The sequence below is a fragment of the Telopea speciosissima genome, chromosome 2 (assembly GCF_018873765.1).
Source record: "Telopea speciosissima isolate NSW1024214 ecotype Mountain lineage chromosome 2, Tspe_v1, whole genome shotgun sequence".
Lineage (NCBI taxonomy): Eukaryota > Viridiplantae > Streptophyta > Magnoliopsida > Proteales > Proteaceae > Telopea > Telopea speciosissima.
Window position 1 is genome coordinate 73,952,973 of NC_057917.1, and position 25,965 is coordinate 73,978,937.

The 25,965-nt window shown below is 39.2% G+C and overlaps 1 protein-coding gene and 1 long non-coding RNA gene across 8 annotated transcripts in view; one reads left to right on the forward strand and one right to left on the reverse strand.

Moving 5' to 3' along the window:
* Nucleotides 1-4,204: 4,204 nt before the first annotated feature.
* The window catches only part of LOC122650012 (callose synthase 7-like), a 101,214-nt gene continuing 79,453 nt past the window's right edge, over nucleotides 4,205-25,965 (reverse strand). For all 7 annotated transcript variants that reach the window (XM_043843302.1, XM_043843303.1, XM_043843304.1 and 4 more), the window contains 6 exons: nucleotides 13,809-13,921; nucleotides 13,505-13,734; nucleotides 5,500-6,297; nucleotides 5,347-5,397; nucleotides 4,893-5,078; nucleotides 4,205-4,569 (listed from right to left, as the gene is read on the reverse strand). In XM_043843302.1, the coding sequence (XP_043699237.1) occupies nucleotides 4,324-4,569; nucleotides 4,893-5,078; nucleotides 5,347-5,397; nucleotides 5,500-6,297; nucleotides 13,505-13,734; nucleotides 13,809-13,921 (1,624 nt within the window). In that variant the 3' untranslated portion in view covers nucleotides 4,205-4,323. The remainder of the gene's footprint in view (nucleotides 4,570-4,892; nucleotides 5,079-5,346; nucleotides 5,398-5,499; nucleotides 6,298-13,504; nucleotides 13,735-13,808; nucleotides 13,922-25,965) is intronic.
* LOC122650014 lies at nucleotides 6,373-13,313 on the forward strand. Its single transcript, XR_006331361.1, has 2 exons — nucleotides 6,373-6,581; nucleotides 13,206-13,313. It is a non-coding gene; the product is annotated as an uncharacterized LOC122650014 (long non-coding RNA).

Sequence of the window (25,965 nt, forward strand, 5' to 3'; positions counted from 1 at the left end):
AGCTTTTTCCCCTTTTCATCATTTGTGTAAACTAACTTGCTTGATGTGTTCTAGATCTTATATAACCATTACATAATCCAACCAAAGGTTTTGTTATTAGAGTAACATATAATATTATCTCATTTAGACCTTACTAATTTTCTCAATTAAAAAGCCAGCTGTTCCATTGGCCCCTCCATAATCAAAATCATAATTATAACCATGCCATTTAGTTTGAATATCAACTAACATATTCTTAGATTTAGTTTTAACCATATATGGTGAGTATTTCTAAATAGCAAGACAATGTGTTGTTTCACTAATGATCTATAAAGCCCTCTTAGGGGGATCATTAAACCCCAATAGCTTGATCAATATAACTAATTAACGTGGTTGGAGAGGATTAAAACAAACACACAAGGTTAATTAATCATTTACTTGGCACTTAGGAACACAAGGTTCCAAACAAGTCCACCAATAGAAAAATTTATAAAATTCAACCAATAAGATGGGTGGAGGGTCCTTTATAAGATGGGCCCCAAGTCTGGAATGAGAAGTTTTATGAACAAAACTTCACAAAACTTTGGAAATTCTAATTTTGGATGAGAGATATGCATTTATTAACACACAATTCGTCTTCACATTTATTGCTGTGAATTGCTATTCTCCAAAATTTGCTATAAATGCACACATTGAAGCAATACATAATAGGTATAATGCCACTTCACAGTGGGCCCAACTTGATCATGAATGGCTTCTTGATTTTACTTTTGTGATATGTGAACCCTACGATGGTGGTTGAACTGTTCTCTAGTGCACAGTATCGGAATGGGTATTTCAGTAACTTGAAATCGATATGATGTCGACATGGATCGGCCGTGTCGAATCAATTTGTCCCTGATTCTTCTTAAAAAGTTGGATTTTTTGACCATTTTACCCCTTATTCGTCACCAATATGATAATTTAGGTGGTTAGATCATTTTGATTTCCCTGAAACAACTCAGTGCATGCATGAGATCTTCAGAAAAAAATTAAATCTATTTTGAATAAACTTTGTTGAACAGTTTAAAGGGCATGCTTAGAGTTGAGTTGAATTTGCCGACTTTGGATTAGAGTATGAGGAATGGCAAAGCAGCAGGAGATACAATTGGCTCCCAAACATGCAGCCTTGGAAGCATGGTTCGTGATCTTGGTATCAGCTGGATTGGATCGGTCGATATGGATTGGGATCGCCCAAACTCGAGCAAATATGACATTTTTGTCCCTGTTTTCTTATTAAAAAAAAAATTAATTTTTTTACATTTTTACCCACTGTCCATGCAGTTGGATCGGATCGGTATCGAGATCTGTCTTGGCCAATACAGATCCAATCCGGCCAAAATCGGCCGATCTGATCCGATACCTCAAACCATGCTTGGAAGACCATACAACCCCTCTCATACAGAGTACAAAACAGGGCAGGGACAGTGAAAATGAATCTAACCTTCTTAGATAGAAAGATAGACTTTTGCCTTCGGGTTATTGAAAAGTTTTCTTATTACCCAAACAGATACCTATGGCACTGGATTGCTTTAAACAACAGTGACCATTTTACTAGAAAAATGCTGGAAAATAGATTAAAGAGTTTGATGGAAGTCAACAGAAACAGTGACTTTTCACATGAAAGCTTGGGTGACAATGAGCTCTCACTTCTCAATTCTCACTCTAAACAATGAAATCCAAAACAGATTGCTGAAGCTACCCACATGCACTCATTTAAGGCTCTGTGCAAAAAACCCAACTCCTTTGTCCACTTTCAACACCCAAAAAAATTATTGCTTTAGAAGGGACAAAGAGCTTGTCCTATGCCCTCCGTCCTATTCCCCTAAATCTTACCTCCTCTCTTTTATTCTTTAACCAGGTCTGAGTTTGGGTTTGTCACCAAACACAGTCCAAGATGAGGAGGAAACCAGCCTGGTTTTCTCTTTGAATAGCTAGTGAAGGGCCAGGACCAGGACCAGGACCAGACCCTCTGGTCAGTTTTGGCAAGGTTATATTCAGTTTGGAAGTCGAGAACACTTGCAGAACCTAATGGGGCCAAGAAGAGGAAAGGAGAAAATGAATGCTGAAAAGAGGATAGAATGAGTGGTGGGCATTCACGTTTAGAGTTTTAATTGAAAGCACAGGAGAATACCCAGAAAAGAAAATAAAGAAAAAAAAATCAAAGTTGTTTTTCGGGATGGAGTGGTTCTGTCCTGGTTAAAGGGCTTGTTTGGAGACAGTCACGTAAGGTTCCCCCTTCCCTTTGCATATGCCATTTGTTCTATATTTCTTTCTATGCACCAACAGGTCAGGGTTACATAATTTGATGGGCCAACCTAAACAAAACATTATGGAGACCCAATTACCCAAATCCAAACGTTTGGGCCACAAAATACAAGTCCAGTCCGCCCTACCAGGCTGGACAATTGGGCTTATTGATCTACCAAAATCAGTCCTCTCCCTCTCTTTATCATTATCAACTATATATGTTGACGGAAAAAGGACTTTGTTCGGGAGTGTGGTTCCTATGTCCAGATGCAAGATGGGGAAAAATGACCACCCCGCCTCCCATGAAAGGTGAAAATTTTACCCCTGTTAATGCTTCTGTGTACGCACCCATTGGCCCCACACTAACACAATCGTATTCCCATATGTTGACTTGCCACTTCCCAAATTATGTTGGCAAAAGGTTTCTACTTGACCCAGAGTAGAGAAATATCTACTCTATCCACCAACTTATGTCAAGTGGTGTGGTGATATGGTAAATTTTAAAACATTTTTGGATTGGCCATATGTGAAATTTCAGCCTCAAATTCAATCATATACTCTTTTATGTATTTCTAAGAATCCAAGGGTATCAAAATCCATTTAACAAAAAAAACCATTTACCAAAACCAAACCATTTACACTGGAATCGTGAAAACTATTTAATAAATGGTTCGATTTTGGTTTAAAAAAATGAGCGTTTAATAAATGGTTCACTTTTGATTTTAATCTATTACAACCGATTAGGTTTTGATTTATATTTTAAATAAATGACACCCTTCTGAATCTTTGACATTCTCATGGCTTCACCCTATATTGATAAAATTGTTTATGCTTTTCAAAAACATACAATAAGTTTATATTAAATTATTATTATTATTATTATTATTTTATATTAGAATATGTTTATATTAAACAATTGGTTATGATTTTTTTTTATAAGAGTAAGTTTTTTGGTAGGCATTTTATATGAAACCATTTAGGAAATATATAATCGTTTAATCAACAGTTTAGATAATGAAACTGTTTAATAAACGGTTCGCTTTTTTGTACCTCTACCTCATACACCATGGACCGAACCGTTTAACCAAAACCACATTTTTTAACACCCTTACATGAATCCCTATATTTCTCAACTATCCATATATTGATACAAGTACCCTCCTGAATTATCTTCGCCAACTCCATTTGGGAAAAACTTGACATGTGAGAAAGGAACCATGGGGTCTACCTATTTACAAAATTCAGCCGCATTTAAGTTGCCATGTGGTAAGAATTACCGATGCAAAGTAGATAATTCTCTACTCTGCCTAATATGTTTTGCATATCATGGAGGGGTACTAAACTGTTGATATGGTGCCCCTGCACAGTAGGATTCCTTCCTACGTAATAGCACTTTAAAGTTTTCATTAGTTATGTGATAGTCTGGAACAAGGTGGATAATAAAACTGATGTATAGAGAGTGCTAATCGTACCTCTAGGGGAGGTCCATGGGGACAGAGCGGTCATTTCAAACCCCCATGAGTCCAGGTGCAGGGGATACAAGGATGGTTAGCATTCTTTTTTCCTTAAAACTAATATGATAAACCAAGGTGAAGCCAAACTTTAGAGAACGATGTGGCATATAGCCTTTTTTTAACTCTTTTGAGGAAGGTGGAGTGAGCGAACTGAACGGCCCGCCCCCTAGAATGACCGAAATGATCACCCCGTCCAGCCCCATGTGTTTGGGTGCAGCTTGCACCCCAGTGCGCTCTCGGGCAGAGAACATTGCCCTTAAAAAAAAAAAAACAAAAAAACAGATTTTACTTCCTTTAACTTCGAAACGGATGGAGCCTGAAGAATTCAGATTGTTTGTTTATGGCATCCATAGGTATACAAGTTCCAACATCCTGAATATAGCTGCATTTGCAACCATTCTTGAGTCAATAATTACCAAAAGAATATATCAAACTATAATATTTCTGTTGTTTTGTAAAAAGGACACTTGTGATACTGAACCTACAAATAATTCAACTACTCCAAGATGACAGATTAATGTGCAATGACATATTTGAAGTCTCAACTATGTGATGAAGCCGCCCTCTCCTTTCTTCCTGCTAGAATCATTGAGATCTGTAGACCTCTACTGAATGCTTGGTTGAAGAGCAAGCGGGTCTGGAACTCAGAAACGAATGGGAACCATGACAAAATCACAATGGGCATAAAAATTATCATTCCCATCACATACTCATATCCTCTTGCTAGCTCCTTTATGGTGTCCCACAATCCTATACCCTTCATCATGGATCTGCAAGCTTGGCCAATCTTGATCAAGGACAAGATAAGATCTTGTTAGTAGGTACTTTGATTTTTGGTACAATATGTAAATTGTCATAGAAAATATATTTTCCTTAAGTTTCTCTCATAGCTCACAAGTTAACCCCATTAAATGGTCATATTTAGTGAAAAAGTATTTACTGCCATCCCATACTTTTGCTGTGTTTAGAAAATCTTGTCATCTTTCTATCGACATGGTGCAATGAGGCATAACTCAACAGTAGGAATCTGCAAGTCCATTTTATGCAATAATTTCCGATCCATTTGTTGTTCTCCTTCTAGAATAAATATAAGCTAGGAATGGCACTTACAAGAAGAAGTGCCCATCCAGTTGGCATGAAGCAGAGAAGACCAGCAAACAAGTCCCCAATTGTCAGGTTGCATACTACAAATAAGACGGTCATGACAGACAAGAAGCCAAGGAACAGAAGAAACTTGAGGATTCTGAACATGAGCTGAAAGTCGGTGCCAAATTTCCTTCTCCCCATTGATACCATCTGAAAAAAGTGAAACAAGAATCAGCATCATACTAATGTACGGAGGCATGAAGCAGTCACCACAAAACCAGGTAAATCTTTTGTCACTGCTCACAGCAACCCCCCCCCCCCTCCTGCAGTGTGTGTGTGTGTGTGTGTTGATACAGGCTTAGAAGTATATCTTCCTAATCTAGATTATTTCAAAAGGATTCCTTCTGAATCAGGATAAACTGTCCCATCAAGAATATTTCCATAGATTACTTCATAATTGTGAGTGCAATGTGTGTACCTTTAAGAACAAGAGAACAGTAGCCATGACCAACCATGAAAGTCCATATACCTAAAAAAGAAGAGACAGAAATTGTGATAAAGTGAAATTGGTGATACATCAGTTTCTCACTGAAGGATTACGAAAGAACATTGTATTAAGGTGGAAACATACCAGTATACTCTGGATATGGTGGGCTATGTTAAGGTGATAGACAATGCCATATTGGTAGATAAAGAAGCGACATGCCAATATTATCTCAAGCACTCGACCCCGGATGTCTGTGTGCTTCAAGTGTTCCAGTTCAAATTCCCACCAGGATTCCCAGCTTCTATCTTGATGGATACCGATACCACCACGATTGCCCATCCATCTTTTCCAGTCTGTCCAGTCATCCACTGTCTTCTGCCATTCAAACCCAGAAGGATTGAATACAAAAGGAGCAAACAACCATGAGGCAACCAAGAACCACATGGAAGATGTGATAAACCAATATATACTCATACTACGGTATGACTCCCCATAGACTTCATACACAATCAACAACATCAACAGCTCCAACCCCTTCACAAAGTGACTTCGGGAATATAACCTGTAATTATCAGCAAATTTTGCATGAAACACAACAAATCCTCGACCAGTAGGTCTGTATTTAGCACCACCATGCAATATTGTCCTCCCAAAATAATGAGCTTTTGTTCCAAGCTGAAAGGTAAAGAATACAGAGGCCAGTTGCAGCTGCATGATAATGAAATCACCAAGTGCTGTGCGAAATCCTCTTTCGAGGCCAATTTCCATCACCATGGGTAGCACCAGCAACAAGCCCAGTTGATAGACAGACTGAGTAGCTAGCGCCGTTTCAAGAGACTTACTTTGCAGAACAGTTGGATCCATAAGAATAGACCTTTCCAAACCACTCAGTACCAGATACAGACGCCCATATAGGAACACATACACAATAATCACAGTTACCTGGAAAACAGAATGTTATAATATCAAACAAGCATGTATATTATTCACAAAAAAAAAGAAAGAAAAAGAAAAAAAAGCATGTATATTCCAACAACAAATTATATTGGTCTAGGCAAATGGAATGATTATGCACAATTTTATTTCATTTATCTTATTGTGTCAGCTGGTAAAAATCTCAAACAACATGTTGAGAGATATACAACCTCTATAAATTTAATTTTGTGATTTTGCCCAAAGCTGCGGTGCATCCATGTTTAACCAGTTTAAAAACATGAGTTGCAAAGGTCTGGGTCATTTCTCCACTTCCAAACTCAAATAATAATGAAAAGAAATAGAAAGAAGGAAGAAGAAGAAGAGAGGAAGAAGAGAAGAATTGCTGCACAAGTTGGGAGATGCAGTTGTAAGACAGACTGCTCCCAAATCAATTAATACTTATAGGTTTCAACACAAAGACCAAAGAAAGGACCAAAACACCCCTATTTGGGAATCATGAATTAGCGCTGACTCTAATTCACGATTCCCTCCCCCTTACATAAATCGAGTTTTAACACTCCCCCTCAAGCTGGAGCATAGATGTTAATCATGGCCAGCTTGTTACAAATATAATTCACTCCGACACTCCCCAAAGACTTAGTAAACAAATCAGCAAGTTGTTCCCCAGTATGAACATGACGAGGAGAAATAATTCCTTGTTGCAGCTTCTCACGAACAAAGTGGCAATCAATCTCAATGTGTTTCGTTCTCACATGAAACACAGGATTCTCAGAGATATGAATAGCAGCCTGACTGTCACACCACAATAACATAGGAGAATCATCACCACACCCAAGTTTAGTCATCAATTGTTTAATCTACATTAACTCACAAGTGCCATGTACCATAGCCCGGTACTCTGACTCTGCACTAGACCGAGCTACCACGGTCTGTTTCTTGCTCTTCCATGAAACAAGGTTCCCTCCAACAAATACACAATAGCCTAAATTAGACTTTCGATCAGCTGGAGATCCTGCCCAATCAGCATCAATGAAGCCATCAATTCTTCTATGGCCATGATTAGAATATAAGAGACCACGCCCTGGATCCTTCTTAATATATCATAATACCCTTATGAGTTATAACTGCATCCCAATGAGCTGTCTGAGGGGCGGACATAAACTGACTCAGTACACTGACAGGAAAAGAGATGTCAGGTCTAGTCACAATCAAATAGTTGAGTTTCCCTACAAGCCTTCCGATACTTCTCTAGATCGTCCAGGACATCACCATCCTCTGTCATAAGTTTCAAATTAGGATCCATAGAAGTATCCAAAGGTCTAGATCCCAGTAACCCTGTCTCTGAGAGCAAGTCAAGAACGTACTTTCGCTGTGAGAGCGAAATCCCTTTCCTTGATTGAGCTACCTCAATACCCCAGAAATACTTCAGTCGTCCCAGGTCCTTAGTCTGAAATTGCTGTCCCAAATGTGTCTTCAAGCACTTAATACCTGAAGAATCATCTCCTGTGATAACAATGTCATCTACATAGACTACCAAAAATATCCTCCCTGCATCAGAATGCCTGAAAAACACTGAGTGATCACTCTCAGACCGAGTCAAACCAAATTCCAACACAACATCTGTAAAACAGCCAAACCATGCCTGCGGCAACTGTTTCAGCCCATACAATGATTTCTTCAACTTACACACCTTACTAGACTCTCCCTGAGCAACAAACCCAGGAGGTTGCTCCATATACACCTCCTCATGGAGATCACCATGCAAGAACGCATTCTTGACGTCCAACTGAAACAAAGGCCAATGATGTGTAGCAGCCAAAGAAATTAAAATGCGAACAGAAGTAAGTTTTGCAACCGGAGAGAAAGTATCCAAATAGTCTACACCATAGACCTGGGCATAGCCCTTAGCAACAAGACGGGCCTTCAACCGAGCCACAGACCCATCCGGATTAACTTTCACTAAAAATATCCATCGACAACCAATGGCAGACTTACCAGAGGGTAAAGAAACAAGGTCCCATGTTTGATTTTCCCGTAGTGCAGATAATTCCTCAGTCATTGCATCCCTCCACCCAGGGTTAGCCAAGGCTTTTGCCATAGACTTTGGAATAGGATAATGATCAATAGTAGACAAACAAGCAACAAAAGTAGAGGACAAACCAGCATCGATCTATAGGATGTCTAGTACAACTCCGAACTCCCTTACAAGCAGCAATAGGAACATTTAGATCAGGAATAGCAGGAATAGTAGAAGATGAGGAATTACCTGGAGTAGGATCTGGAGGCGAAGAAGACATGGTAGAAGTTGCTAACCGAGTGTTGTATTGCTCAAAGGGTGTAATGCGATGGGTCGGCTCATCGGATGAGCAATGGTGAAACACAGTAAGTGGTTTTGTTGGAGGTGGCACAACAGGCAAAGGATTCTGCACAGAAGATGAAGTGTCGACAACAGAGGCAAATCATCGTCCAATTCCAACATGGGCAGCGAGGACTCAACAAATGGAGTGGATTCAAAGAAAGATACATCAGAGGTAACAAAGTATTTCCTTAAAGCAAATGAATAATAACAGTAACCCTTTTGAGTTTTAGAATACCCCACAAAAAGACATTTAAGAGCTTTAGGATCCAACTTAGAGCGACCAGGATGATGATCCCGAATAAAACAAACACTCCCAAACACCCGTGGTGGTAATACAAACAAAGGTTGTGAAGGGAACAACAAAGAATACGGAATACCACCATTTAAAACTGAAGAAGGCATGCGGTTAATAAGGTAACACGCAGTCAAAATTGCATCAGCCTAAAAGATTTTAGCCACTTTCATCTCAAATAAAAGAGAGCGAGTGACTTCCATCAAATGTCTGTTCTTCCTTTCGGCTACACCATTTTGTTGAGGTGTATCCGCACAAGAGGACTGATGAATGATCCCATGCTTAATCATAAACTCATTAACAGGACAAGGACCCCACACATCTGAATGAATCAAAGAAAAGGGTTAAACAGCCCATTTATTGACTCGAGGGGGATAATTCACACAGTGAAGTTTCCCAAACTGACAAGACTCACAATGCAAACTCGACAATGATTGAAACCTACTATCTAAATTTTCAAACTCTGCAACGAAGGATGACCTAAACGACAATGGATTTGATGAGGAAGTACCACACTCGAACATGCCACAGTTGAAGTGTCTTCAAGTAGATATAGTTCCCCAGACACTCGACCTCTACCAATCGTCTTCCTCGACTTGAGATCCTGAAACTCACAATGATCAGGGAAAAAGGTGACAGTATAATTGTTAACTTTGGTGAATTTTCGAACTGACAATAAATTAAAAGGAAATTTGGGCAAATAAGAAACAGAGGACAACGACAAAGAAGGGGTAACATGCACAGTGCCTGTACCCCAAACTTTAGCAAGAGACCCATCGGCGAACATAACATTGGAGGAAGACTCACGAAACAAAGAAAAAATACCTGAATTTCCAGTCATATGATCCAAAGCACCTGAATCAATGATCCAGGGACAAGAAATAGATGAAAGGCATGCAATAGCATTACCTGGCTGGACCAGTGTAGCAGTGGAGAACTGAGATGACTGAGAATTCTGAAACTGAGTGAATCGCTCATAATCTCCATCAGACATGGTTATTGTTTTACCCTCAGGCTTGGAAGAAGGAGGAACCACCAGATCACTGCTGGCTGAATTTGCAAACTAAGGTGGTTTACCATGAAACTTCCAGCAAAAACGCTGAATGTGACCAGCTTTGCCACAATGATGACAAGTCCGCACCCGTCCTGAAGTCTCTGAATTACCACCAGACGTGGGGGTTTTACCATTCCCTGGCCCACGACCACGACCACCATTACTTGTCCCACCAGTGGACCCACTGTTTGGAAGGGCTGCAAGTGCCGAACTGTCACCACCATTGGTGGAATCTTGGCTGCTCTCACGGGAAACTCTTAAAACTTGAGAAAAAGCCTCTGGAAGTGTGGTGATCCTATCACCTCCGAGGATTTGAGACCGTACTGGCTCAAACTCTTTACGAAGTCCACCCAAAAATACCATAACAGCAAGCTGTTCACACGGTCTCTGCATCTCTTGTACATCAGAAGTGACAGGAAGAATGGAATTCAGCTCCTCATAAAGGCGCTTGAATTCAGTAAAATATTGAGTAACAGTTAGAGTCTTCTGATCCACTTTATAAAAAGCTTGGGGCAGATCATAGATTCGAGACAAGTTGTCCTTCCCAAAGTAGAGGACATTCAAATACTCCCATAAATCCTTTACCGTGTCAATGTGAGTGACCAAGTCTGCAATCTAGTTATCCATCGAATTCAACATCTAACTCAATATCCTTGCATCCACAGTATCCCATGTTGTGTCACCGCCAGGTTTCGTTTGTGTCAAGTGATCTTGTTGATCACGTCCTGTCAAGGCTAATCGAACCACCTTCTTCCATTGCTGAAAGTTAGAGATTCCTTCAAGTTTCCTTTCAGTAATGCGATGAGAAAATGATGACAGTTCAGTCACAGTGGTCTTTGTTTCACCCATTCTCTATTAATCAAGTCGAATCTTCACAAAGGAATTGATTTCCTGATGAAACCGATGAACCCACAAGGAGTCTCAATCTGCAACAATAACGAAAAAATTCTAAAATTGATTTCTTAGTGAAATTAATGCACTAGCCAGCAAAACCGATAGCCACCAATAAATCAATTCAGGAAAAGGACTGAAATCAATCACTAAATCGCAAAAAAACCTGAATCGATCTCAACTCTCATACACACCAAAAAACGAGACCTAGTTCTTTTATATAGACATGAACTAGTCTCAAACAGTTCCACAAAATCGAAGCATAGGATGCTGCATCCCCTTCAAGGTATAATCACGAAAACCCTCAAAATCTTGAGTCTTCAATACCGCAACCTTGTCTTGATCAAATCGAAGGGAACAGAGAAGGTCTGAGGATGTTAGATCGACTCCTACAAACCTTGCTCTGATACCATGAAATAATAATGAAAAGAAATAGAAAGAACTAAAGAAGGAAGAAGAAGAAGAGAAGAATGGCTGCACAAGTTGGGAGATGCAGCCATAAGACAGACTGCTCCCAAATCAATTAATACTTATAGGTTTTAACACAAAGACCAAAGAAAGGACCAAATCACCCCTATTTGGGAATCGTGAATTAGCGCCGACTCTAATTCACGATTCCCTCCCCCTTACATAAATCGACTTCTAACACAAACCAAACAAAAGGAGAGAGCAGCTTCTGGTGTCCTTTTTAATCTCCTTGGAGCCTGCTCTGTTTACTCTTCCGGTATTCCCAAGTTCTCCCCTCTCTCCTCCATTATTATTGATGGCTAGTGGTCTCCCCCCTCCCCCTTTCCCCCATGTCTTGCCCAGGTCTGGGCCTCCCTTCCCCCTCTTCCCCCCCTCCCCCTCCTCTCATTCGGACAAGACCATATGGAACCCTTCCTCCAATGGCCTCTTTAGCTCCAGATCGGCTTGGAATTTTGTTCGTCTCCAAGCTCCGACGGTTCTCTAGCATAAACTCATCTGGTTCTAAGGTCATATTCCCCGTCATAGTTTCAATGTTTGGCGCGCCCTAAACAAATGCCTTCCCACCCAAGCTTTTCTTCTGAACCGTCACATCCATGTTTCCCCTGCTTGTATCTTGTGTTGGAACGGTCTTGAGGATGTTGACCACCTTTTCTTCTTTTGCCCTTTCACCTCCCCTATTTGGAAGAAAGCCCTCCAATCCATTTGGCCCCGCCCCAGAAGGCCTTTACCTTTTTCCTGTGAGTGGCTTTGGATGGATATGACTTTTTCAGGCAGTTCTATTTGTGATTCAGCAGGTAAACTTATGCTAGTAGCTATCATTTCCCATATTTGGATGGAAAGAAATCTTAGAAGATGGACCTCCAATTCCCGAACTTTTGATAAGATTTGGAAAGCCATCTTCTTTGATGTTAGCTCTAAGCTGCAGATTGTTCGTTCTGGCTCTCTTATGGACTCTCCTAGAAATAGGCACATTGCGTCATTTTGGAGCTTAGATGTTTTTTTTATTCAGACTTCTAGCCCGCCCTTATAGGGCTTGTTAGGGCTTGGGTCTTTGTATAGCTTCCACCCCCTCTCTTCTCCCTGTGTATTCTCCCCTCCCCCCTTTTTTTCCTTCCCGTTTTTGGTAATGCATTTTTATTCACCACAAAAAAAAGGAGCAGCTAAAAAAACTGTTTTAACATAAAATTCTTGATATAAAAAATATATATATATATAATAATCAAACAAATATTAGGTTTCAAAAGAAAATGCCATTTTATAAACAACGTCTAATTAATCAGCATCTACTGTCAAAAGAAATCTTGATGAAGGATAATTAGATAGCTGTGAGTAAAAAAGAAAAGGGCGTACCTAGAACACGAGGCTCCCACCACTGCGGGGTCTGGAGAGGGTCATAATTTATGCAGCCTTACCTCTGCTCTGCAGAGAGGCTGTTTTCGGACTCGAACCCGTGACCACTAGGTCACAATGGAACAACCTTACTGTTGCACCAAGGCCCGCCCTCTAATTAGATAGCTGTGGGTATTTTGCCCAATTATAACTAATAATTGATTTACAGGGAAACAAAGAAGTAAGAGAATTACTTGTTAACGGAGAATCGGAGATTGCAGAAAATAAACTAAGGGAAGGAGATGAAAGACTGTTCACTAAGAACAGCATCTAGGTTTGACCATCGGACCTAGGAAGAGAATAGTTGTAGTGATCTATTGGCCGATTCCAAATCTAAATTGACATCCAATTCCTATGAGGAACACCTCTCTGGTTAAATAAAATGAAAGCAGTCCTATTTTGACCTTAAATCAAAGCCTACTTAGACTCACTAAATCAAATTTCGTGAAATGCAATTCAAGCTCCAAACCAACTCAAATTAAAAATCCTAATTTAACCAGGACTCAAAGTTTAATATACAACTAAAATTAAGCACTGATATGATTCAAAACAGGAATTTGTAAAAAGAGAGAAGATCTTGGATACTAAGTAGAAACTATGGGAACTTACTAAAAAAAAGTAAAAGTCATAATCATTAAAATCCTAAAAAACATAGACATCTAAGAATGAGAGAATGTCCAAGATATCGTCCTCTAATGTTATACTTAAAATCAGTTAATCATAGTTATAACCTACTGAGGATTGCATGAAATTAGCATACCATGCTGCTGAAGTAGAAACCAACAGTGGTAAAGTAGAATGATAACATTCTATAGAAGTCAAAACGACGCCCCAGCCGATAAACATCACGGCTCAGTGTCTGCTCTCCATTCCCATTTGCTACCTTAGCCTCAAAAAGTGAAATTTGATTCATTCCTACATCACGCCCCTTTCCAACTTGAATATATTCATGATGAGTAACATAGCCCCCACGTAGAGTTGAATTAAATCCTGCAGAAATTTACACATATTAGTAATATGATGGAATCAGTATATCTGTACTCTTTTAAAACACAAATGTTTACCTGAAAATATATCTTCACTTAAGTTAATTGTTTTTGAAGCTTTGCTTATGCCACCCCTTGTCAAGTGAAAGATTCTGTCAAATATATCAGGATGACCATAATGGAACCGGACCCTGAATAGCAGAAAACAAAGATTAATCTGCAACTTCATAAGAAGAATTCCAAGGAAAAAAAATTATTCAAACCCAAGCAAAGTTAAGCACAAATATTATGTTTCAATACATGCATAAGAAATGTCTTATATGGTGTTCCAATTTTGGTTTCTTGGGCATCCTTATTTCCCAAGCCCCTCCTTCGTAATGAAATTTATTTCTACAATATCAAACAAACAATTAAGTAGACTACCTGGTTGTGTAATAAAGGCGCAACAACTAAGTAGACTACTCCACTTTTGTTATATCACTAAGCATATCTTAGCCATATTCTCTATCATTATACAGTCTAAGAAATTTAGAGTTTTTTTGAGTCATTAGTTTTTCCACATCTAATTTTCAACATATAGTTGTCAAGGCACGTTACCTAGGCATGTGACCACCTTGGTACTCTGGGAGTCATCTTGGGCCGCCTAGATGCCTGGGCAGGCGCCTTTGTGCCTATAAAAGTGTTCTTTTTATTGTATAAACTGATTTTGTTTCTAACAATCTTATTTGTTTGTGTACATGGTATCGTGAGAAGCATTGGATCATTTAGTTTGTTCATTCTCATAGCTCTGAAACCCTAGCAGCTACCACCCCTAACAAAAGCACCTCACACTTTCCAGAAACACTGTCGACAGCACCCAACACTTCGGTTTCTGCAACAGCTACAGCAGAGACTACCATGACCACCATTTCAGGAAGGAAGAAGAAGAAGAAATGGAACAGAGGCATACCTGAGGTGAAATGGTGGACTCGACTTGCAAGGCAACAGAGGAATGGTGTTTCGTGTTTGTATAGAAAGCTGTATTTATTTATTTGACAGATAAATCTCTGTATTTTGCACCCAAATCCCACAGTTCAATTGACATGCCTAGGAGACAAGGGCCCTGGCCACCGCCTTGGGTTGCCTTGTCGCCTTGACAACTATGCTTTTTAATACTATTACATGTAAGATACATATCATTTAGTCTTTCCAACTCAACCATTAATGCTTGAACCATGAAAGTTTAATCTTTTTGATATCTACACATACCTCACAGGAGACTTGGGTCAACAAACACAAGATGTCTAAGACAACCTTGCTTTTACTTATAAATATATGCCTTGCCATATTTAACGACAAGGCATCACTTGATGGTATCGGTTAGGCATAATGTTGTCATCATGGCATTCACCTATGTTGGTGAGGGACATCTTGCTCGCCTTCGCCAGGTTTTTGCCCCAGGAATGCACCACATTGTGTCTTTGTTTTTCTTTTATGGGAAAAAGAACGCTATCTGGTTGTGGCCCCTGCGCCTTGACACAAGAACAGGTGAAAAATTACAGCCCCACCTTCCATGAAATCAAATATCCCACCCATGTTGATGCTGCTGTGTGCACTCTCATTGGACCCTGCGCTGGTGCAGGGACTACAGGATCAGACAGAGATCTCTTGCCCTTCTTTTATTTATTTATTTTTTAAGTGGTGTGGTAATCATAGTTGTCAAGGTGCCATCTAGCCATTCAGGCGCTTTCAGGGTGATAAGGCGATGCCTCACCTTACTAGCTGTAGGTAAGGTGACTGCCTTGGCCACCTGGGCATCGCTTAGGTGTCGCCTTGGACCCGGCTGGGCAAGCGCCTTATGCCGTTTTTTTTGGGTTATATAATAATGATTCTTTTCCTAACCCTTTTATTTGGTAATGCCCATGATTATAATGCTTGTGATACATGGAATCATTGAATCTTAAACCTTCCTATATTGTTGTACCTGGGTATACTGTTATAGCTTATTGCTAATTCTCAGCTAGAATCAATTCTGATCCTATGTGACATATAAAATATTATTGAACTGAATTACCGAATACAACAACAACTCAGCCTTATCCCAACTAACTGGGGTCGCCTACATGGCACCTGGCCCTCCAATCAGCTCATGCTTGATACAAGGCCCAAACTATGCATGTCTTTCCTCACCATTTCTCATAGGGTCATTTTAGGTCTGCCCCTGGTTCTTTTAGTTCCTTCAATCTTGAATCATCTCCTCCGTACTGGAACATCCAAAGGCCTCTGTCGAACATGACCATGCCACCTCAAGCAACTTTCTCGTAGCTTATCATGTATCGGAGCTACACCCAAATCAGCTCTAATATGATCATTCCTTACTTTATCCTTCCTAGTTTTGCTACACATCCATCTCAACATCCTCATCCCCACTACACCGAGTTAATCTACATGACGCTTCTTAACTATCCAACATTCCGCACCATACAGCATAACATTCCGCACCATACTATCCTATAAAATTTTCCTTTTAAGTTTTGAAGGAATACATTGATCATACAATACTCTGGGCGCACCTCTCCACTTCATCCATCCTATTTTAATTCTCTGTAAAACATCATCCTCCATATCACCTTCATTATTTATGATTGAGCCTAGATCATGGTTTAAAATATCGGTACGTATAGTATACGTATCGGCCGATACCCACCGTATCTTTTTTTTTAGAAAATAGTATGTCTTGATTAGTATCGTATTGTATCGGCCGATACGAACTGATAGGTACCGATACTTACGATACGTTCGTTAACGGTTATGTGAGAGTATCGATACGTATCGGTTGATACGACTCGATATAGACCGATACGGTTGATACCAACCGATACACGTTGATACGGCCATTAAAAGCCCATGTGACTATCAAACTATGATTTGTTTTTGAGATTAGAGATTGAAGGAGATTTCATAGAAAAATGAGATTTCACAGAAAAAGGTAGGTTTCAGAAAAACTTGATCTTTGTGTTTAAATCATGGTTTTTAATCCTACTTTTTGCTATAAATCGATAGATTAAGGTAAAACTAAGTTTGTTGATGCATCAAACATGATCATTTGCAAGGATTTGTACTCAAATTGATGAAAGTCTCTTGTCTCGTTATAGGTTGCTATCCATTTTAGCGTTTATGCATGATACATGTTACATATTGCTTAATTATATAGTTTTTTGCTCCAGAAGTCTATTTCCATGTGTATCTTGACCATTTCCATGCGTAACTGTAGCTTATGATACGTATCTCCAATATGATACGTCTCTTAAAATCACCCTTCCAATACGATACCCGATACCGATACTTTAAACCTTGGCCCAGATACCTAAAATAATCACTTCGCGGAATCTTCCTCTCATCAATTTTCACCTCCTCACTATCAATCCTAGTGTAACTAATTGCACATCATACACTCTTATCTTCGTTCTACTTATCTTAACCTTTGGATTCCAAGTTTGATCTCCATAACTCCACCTTGGCATTGATCACTGCTTTTGTCTCATCCACCAAAACAATATCATCAACAAAGGCATACACCTAGGAACCTCATCTTGAATGCCTTTGGTTAAATCATCCATGATAAGTGCAAAACAATATCATCAGCAAAAGCATACACCTAGGAACCTCATCTTGAATGCCTTTGGTTAAATCATCCATGATAAGCGCAAACAAATAAGAGATTAAAGCTGATCCTTGATGCAACCTAATTGCAATTGGGAATTCACTACCTTGACCACCAATACTTCTTACACTAGTTACCACACCATCATACATATCTTAATTATGTCCACTTACTTACTTACTTAAAACACTTCTCCTCTAGTACTTGCAAGATTAACTCTCTAGGGACTCTATCATAAGCTCTTTTCTAGGCCAATAAAGACCATATGGAGATCCTTCTTGCAATCTCTAAATCTTTACAAGAGTCTCCAAAGTAAATAGCTTTTGTCATGGATCTTCCTAGCATAAAACCAAATTGGTTCTCCGTAAAGTAGTTTCTTGTCTAAGGTAGATTTCAATAATCCTCTCCCATAATTTTATAGTATGACTTGTTAATTTTATGCCTATATAGTTATTGCAGCTCTGAATATCACTTTCATTTTTGTAAATTGGAACCACCATGCTTCTTCTCCATTCATCTGCCGTTTTCCTTGTGCTCAAAATCTTATTAAACAGTTTGGTTAGCCAACATAAACCACAGATTCCTAAGCTCTTCCACATTTCTATTGGGACCTCATCTGGGCTGATGTCTTGCCTACTTTCATCCTCCTTAAAGCTTCTTTTACTTCAAACACCCTAATTTTTTGAAATATCTACGATATGTGGTGTCTTGATGGGTAATGCAGTCTTTCAGAACACTATTACTCGAATTGTCTTCATTTAGTAGGCTGTAGAAATAATCTTTCAATCCATCCTAAATGTCCTCATCCCTTATCTTATTACTTTCCATCCTCACTTTTAATACATCTAACATGGTCAAGGTCTCTACTTTTCTTTTGCCTCATTTTAGCTATTTTATAGATAGCTTTTCCCCCCCTTCATTTGTGCTCAGATTGTTATAAAGATCTTCATATTTTTTGGTCCTTGCTTTTCCTACAATCTTCTTAGCTTCATTTCTTGCAAATTTATGATTGTGTCATTGCTCAAAGGATTGCTAGGTGATCTAGGACTAATCTTTGAAGACCCTATGCAGCTCTATTGTGATAACAAGGTAGCAATTAGTATAGCCCATAACCCAGTCCAACATGACAGAACCAAGCACATAGAGATTGACAGACATTTCATCAAGGAAAAACTTGAGCAAGGCACAATCTGCATTCCGTTTGTCACCTCCGAGAACCAGCTGGCTGATGTATTCACTAAGGGTCTGACTTCTTAGTCATTCCATCCTATTGTATTCAAGTTGGGCATGCTGGACATCTAAGCACCAACTTGAGGGGGAGTGTTAATGTTAAGGATGTACAGGTTCATTGTATCTGTATGACTGATAAGGCATGTTGAGTCAGCCCTCATCTATCATACCTTATTTATCTTGTAATCAGATCTATAAATAAACAGGGCCTCTGTCATTTAATTCCTCTCATTCTTTCTTCTCAACTGGCGCCTTGACAACTATATGGTGGTAATTTATTTAGGTGTGTCTCCTTGCATCTTAGCCTATTTTATATTTCTATACTAGGAATAACTTATCATGGTGCAACAAAATGCACATTAACAAATTACTTAGGGATTTAGTTATCTCAAACTCTTATCTCTCCATTCTCCAAAGTCTAACCACATAGTAGGCAAGGACGAGGGAGGGAGAACTACACCAACTTGATCTTTCACTATTCAATAGGTATGCAAAAGCAACACTTCACTTTTCTCTTGTAATTTTGTTTCCTTGCAATTCGGAGAACTATTGAAATTGCTAACTATGATTCGAACTAAACCACTCTTTTATAGTTTATTGATTGTTTTGATGAATGATTCATGTCCCATGATTGAATATTCTAGTAACCACCACACTCTTGTTGACTTGTATTTACCTATTTCTATAAATATTTTTCCTACATATAATACTAACTTATTGTTACTAATATTACCTACTTTTTTTTTTTTCTTTTTTTTTGGATGGAAGGACATATTCCAATATAAAGCCACCTAGGAACCTTGCCATCACCTTGGTGCCATCCAAGAACCAAAATTGGGCTAAGGTTTTGGTCCTTAGAAGTTAGAAGTCCAATCACTACACCAATAAAATGAGTGCATTACCTAGAATTTCAGTTGTCTCTAATTGATGAAGGAGCTGGAGGCAGCGAATCTGGAAACTTAGAAAGGAGGAGGGGGGGGGAGGGAGGACAGCAGTAGCAGATTGGAAAACTAGATTTATTTCTTTTCTCTTTACTCCCGCCTATATCATACCCCTATTTTAAGTATTCAACTTGGGCTAAATTGGTATTTAAGTTAGGAACAGGTTAATTAGGCTTGGAGTCTAAAAAACCATCTAAACATATTTATATCTTCATTCTTGGCCCAATCTGCTGAAAAACGATCGATGGAAGAAAAAATAGTAGGCCATTTTCTGCTCCCCTTCACACCATTGAAGCTTATAGAGAAAGAAATTGCTTTCTCTGGCCCAATGAAATTCAAAATTTTCATTGCTCAGTCATTTTATTAAAAAAATACAGTAACGGGTCCATCATTTAAGGTGTTTAATCAATTCTTTTGTTCATTTCTCTTGATTTCCAGCTAAGAAAATCCGACAGGTGTGACAGTTCATTTGATTTTTCCCTCTGCATTTCCACTATGTCATTAATTTTGCATCAATAACCCACTCAAGTTTCCTTTCCCTTTTCAGTTTAGTAAAATAAACCAGGAAATCTCAACAGGATTTGCTTTGTTTTTTGGAAGTCTTTGTTAGAAAATAATAAAGGGAGCAGCAACAGCACAGTGGTAGTAGTAGGAGCCTAGGAGGCAGTCATGCTTCTTAGATTTTTATTGACGTTTTGAAGAACAGAACGTGCACACGTATACACCTCCTCTTGGACATTCAGCCAAAGGCACAGGGAAAAGAATTGGGACCTACTTTTAGGCAATAAAAAGCAAATTACATAGAAGAAACGAGACCCAACTCTAGATCCAACAATTCTTGCCAGTTCTGCATATTTATACAATAGCAATCAGATTTCAATAAATAATAAGTAATAACCAAGGTTTAAAGTAGCGGTATCTGGTATCTGGTATCTGGTATGTGGTATCGGGTATCATATCGGAAGGGAGATTTTAAGAGATGTATCGTATCAAAAAAACACAAGATATGCTAAAGATTCACATGGAAAAAAGCAAGAAACATATAGAAATGCTTAGGATACATGCAAAATAAAGTTTTGAAGCATAGAACACTATAAATAAGTAATTTGTAAAATATATCAAGTATAAAAAAGAGAACAAAGTACAACAAGACAAGTGCATTCAATTGATTATGTATAAAGGATGACATTTCTTATAAGTATTAATACCAAAAAAGATGTCATTTTCAGTTTGGAAAAGATTTAGAGTTCCAATGTCATTACAAAAAAATAAAAAAAAACTAGTTGGATGCAATCATTCAAATTGTTTCCACTAATATAGTGAATCAATGTTTGAACAAAAAATCAAACTTTTGATAGATAAAAGTTCTTGCACAAATCTGGTTTCAATCCTTGATTGCAGGTTGTTTAATCCCCAAATGATGATGAAATCAGCACTACTAGAGTTGCTTTTGCCAACCAAAAAAAAAAATTAATTATAATGCCTTACATGAGCTCTTGGCAAGTTTGTTTTGCAATCAAGGATCATGTTATGTAGTTTATAAGAGATGTATCAAGCCTATCGATAGGTATCGATCATACCGGGTCACTTATTGACCTGATACAGTGGATACATTTTTTTTTTTTCAGGCATTGGTACTGATATGTTCTAGCCTTCTAGGGTAGATCAGCTGAGGTTAATAGAACACAATGCCCACAGGACCGAAACACAACAATCTAAACATTTCAAAATATGGCGGAATAGAGAAAATTAGATAAAATCCAACAGCCGGATGGGGCTGGTATTTGGATTGAATAGTCCTCTTATATGATGGTGAGTCCCTCCAAAGGACAAATTGATCCAAGGGTCGAATATGGCAGAAAATAGAAACTTACGAAGTGATAGAATTTAGTAAATAGAAAAAAACTAATGTAACTCCAAATCAGTAGATCAGATGATCAGCAAATTAAGCACAAGAATACTGACAGAGAAAAACATAAAATTAAAAGAAGGGATCAATCCAAGGGCTAGATTTTCCAGAATAGCATCTTAGTTCTCTGCAGCCAGATTTAGCAAGTCAACGGAAACGATGAATCAGACCTTCAAAACAGTATGTAATAGTGACAATCAAGGGTCAAATCAGAAGGGGATGAGAGGAGAAAACAGAGAAAGAAACTAATTCAACCATAGGTAATGTGGACTGTTGAGAGAATCAAAGCAAAAGAAAAAACTGAGATGAACAGAAACCGTAGGGTAGGGAAAATTGAAGAAATCCTACAGAAACTCAGTGAGCTATAACAGTTGCAATAATAGATAACTAAGCCTCAAAGGAAAGAATAAGAAATCGCCTACGAAGACCATAATAGACTGGTAACCCTAGCTGGAATCGATGGAACACTGAGAGAGAAGAAAACAAAAAAGAAACAATGGAAGAGGAAAGGATATGCCCTGGCTTCACCACCAAGGCCCATGGGAGACATCACCACCTAGGGTTGCAGCTGACTCACCACAGTAGCTTGCTTCTCCATTGAGAACGCAATTTTTTTTTCAATAGCCTAAATTGTGGTCTCTTGTAGCACTATATCTTTATTTATAATGATCAATGGAACAGTGCAAGAAAAGAAACTCCCTCTTGTGTGGGGAGTAGCTTGACTGCCCCCAAAAAAAAAACAATAACACATGGGAAATAGTCGGAAATAGCAAGTACATGAAAATAGAAACTCCTAATTAGCCTATTGTAGAAAACCTAGGACCTATAACCAGTAACTCTAGAGAGAAGAAAAGAAAGAAGAGAAGATGGAAGTTGTAAATACTTGAATTAATTAATTGATAGGTAAGCCCCAGGGGAAATTACAAAGAGACTAAACTAGGCGATGTGGGACTAAAACCCACATAGCCGACGACTGTACCTAATAACATAATAAATAAGCTAACCCCAAAAGGACCAGAATACCGTGGCAGTATTCTAGATTACATATTCCAATACTCCCCCTCAAGCTGGATTATACAATTAAGTAAAGAAAGAAGATCCAGCTTGAACTAAAGAAAAAAAGAACTCCATAATAATGCTAGCACTCCCCCTCAAGTTGGCGCATACAAGGTACTAACGCCCAACTTGAACAAAATGGGAAAAACTAAATTGCAGCAGAATCTAGCTTGACATATGAATGCAGCTCCCAAATAAACCTTCAAGAACTTGAAAAATTATGTCTTCAAAACTTGGATAGACATGATCAGCAAACCGGGACTGGAATGTCTTCCAAAAAGGTAGCTTTCAACGATCTTCAATAGCTATCCAGTGATGAATCTCAGATTGTCATAGTGACGTAGAATCTTGAAGTGAAATAACTAGAGCAGCAAGCAGCGAAAACAAACTGAATCAGGCAGCGGAAAAAAACTGTATCAACCCAACTGAAAGTCCTCAAATAGGCAACAACCAAATATCTTCAATACTCTTCAATACTTCAATCTCCCCCTTCCGGCAAACTCAACCCAATAACGAAGGATACCCAATGGCAATAGTGGAGAAAACTGATCTTCTATGTTTTGCACCAATGTTCCTGCAAGTTCTGCGTTCTGCAATGTCTGTAGGTGTATTGTACATAATCCCCCCCTCACGTGTAGTACACGTGGACATAACAGAAATGATGTAAGAGATAGGGCCAAAACATAATATTCCAAAATTTTCCAAGAGGTGCTAAGGGCAATTAAAACAGAAGGAATGGCAAAATTGTAATTTACCAGAAGTTTCCAAATATGTTATGGATAAATACCAAAGGTATGGGATATGAAGGGAATTAGAATTATTGAAAGGGAACGGTGTTGGAAAAAAGGATGGTATGGCTGTAATTTGGTGAAATCCACTTTTAAATACAATCCAAGCCAAAGGATAAACTGGTAATAAACCAGAATATTCAAGGATCAATTGGGTAGTCAAATAGGGGAATGTATTAATAAGTAATGGCAGTTCCGAAAATAACCAGAATTTTGCAAGGGCCTTTTGGTAAACAAAAAGCAATGGGATGCAACAAGTAAAATAATGCCTATGGAGAGTGGCAATTTGGTAAATAACCAGAATTTTCAAGGGGTAATTGGCAAATAAAGAAGTAAGGGGACATGAAGGGAATTTAGAGTAAAATAAGGACAAAGGTAAATAAGAGAAGATGATAAGGGCATGAAGGGAAACTTAAAGGAATAAAAGAAGACTTTAGGAATAAAGTAACTAAAAGGAAACCAACTCATAAAAGGAAACCCATTGTGAAACATTCATCGTCTTCCTCAAGCAACCACCAAACCGTGAAAACAGGATCTCAAGGGTTTCGATAACAAGGGGGAAAATCAGCCAAAAGCGATAGAAACTACAAGAACATCTGCAAACGACAAGCAGCCAACAGAACTGGTAGATCGAGATGGATCGAGATGCAGCTGGTCTTCAAAATTAAATATATATTTTTTTTAAACAAATTTTCAGCAAATCGAGAGCATCAATTGAAGAAAAACCAGCAACTGATTCAGTCTATACCAGAGAGATCAGCAGGGTAACATAGGGGCTTGAATCAGCCCAAAGGAGTGGATCGAAGACCCACCATGAACAGTATTAAGTAGTCCTCAAGAGAGGAGTAGAGCCGTATGGCAGAAAAAAAAAATTGCAGCAACTCAATGGTGCAAATCCAGCGGAAACCCAACATGATTCAGTTAATAGATCTCTCTCTTGCAAGCTTGGTTCAACCTGAAATTTAAGATGTTGTAACGTAATACCAGGGCCTATTGATTCCCACAATATTGAGTCCAGAGAGTAACGATAGAGTTGAAGTGGTGATTCTGAAATCAGCCGTGGCGGTAGTTGCAGCTCAGATCGAAACCAGGGAGAAACCATAAACCAGCAAGTGATCGATGCAGCCAGTCAAAGAAGAACCAGAAAAAAATAGTTTGATATTTGGAGAAATCGATTCAAGAGAGTGAAACCTTTGATAGATGCTGTCCATGGCTGCTGGAATGAACTCTAATAAGAACAACCAATCTCCAAGGCAAAAAAAGAGACTTGGTCTTCAAGGGAATAGAGACTCCAAAAAACGCAGGTGAAGAGGGGCAGCAGCTACCGCAGGAAAAAGAACTTCTTCAAACCATTAATTGATGAAGTTGAGTGTCTCTCTTGATGGTAGAAACTCCTCCAAAAAATTACTGCAGCAGCAAGCAAAGCAGAAAATCGATTCTCGGAGACAGCATATACTCCATCGACCAAACCTTCGAACCAACACATATCAGAAACCATAACAGGGACCGCAATAATCGAAGACCCAATGAGCCCCTCAACATCAAACAGAAGGGGTTTCAACAATATCACGCATCAACAATCGACTACCATATTCAGCGATTTCAGAACCCCAAAATCGCTAGCAGAAACCAGACAATCCATGCGGCAGAATAAACACCATGACCAGCAAACCTTAGAATCAAATATGTATGATTCAAGCTCAGTTACAACAACATGTTCATTAACTGAGGAGAATAACTTACAGTCATGTAGATCCTGAGCCTGACCACCTCCACTTTCCGGCTATCTGCTATTTCCGGTAGCCTGCCGGCGAACAGAATGCCTTCCCTTTCTCCCCCCTCAATCCCTGACCCTCCCTCTGAACCGCCCCGTTGGAACTCCTTCTTCACTTCTCCTAGCAGTTCCTCCCCTTCGACTGAAGGTCTCCCTCTGCACTTTGTAGCCCCAATCGTCGTGGGATCTTCCAAACGTGCCGCCTGCTCTCCAGATGTCTTTGATGATGAAGCTAAAGTCTGGGAATCCTGTTTAGTGGGCCATTTTTTAGGATCCAGACCCTCTTTTCACATTGTCAAAGCCTCTCTCTCCCGCCAATGGAAACCTCTTGGCTCTCTTGATGTTTACCTGCTGGATAATGGCTTCTTCATCTTCAAGTTCTCTGATGAATATGACAAAAACTGAGTGCTTGTGGGTGGGCCTTGGCAAGTTGGAAGGAAACCAATTTTTCTTCGACAGTGGCATCGCTACCTGCAGCTTCGCCGTGTTGATCTCTCTTCCATTCCTCTTTGGGTGTCGCTCCCTGGTCTCCCCCTTTACTTCTGGTGTACTGAAGGACTTAGTGCTGTGGGTTCTATGCTGGGGAAACCTCTGTTCCCTGATATGCGAGCCATGAGGAAGCTGAGACTGGTTTACGCTCGTATCTGTATTGAAGTTTCTGCTGAGGAACCTCTTCCATTGTTTATCACTGTGAACGACGGGGAGGATCATACTTTCAAACAGGAAGTTCACTTCGATTGGAAGCCTCCCCACTGCTTGGTCTGCAAGAAATTTGGACATGATTCTTCCCTTTGTGAGCCAACTGCTATTTCGCAGCCATCAGAGACTGGCCAGGAGCAAAGTTCTGAGTTGCCTCATCCAAGGGGTCGTACCAGGTCGAGAGCTTGCCGACGC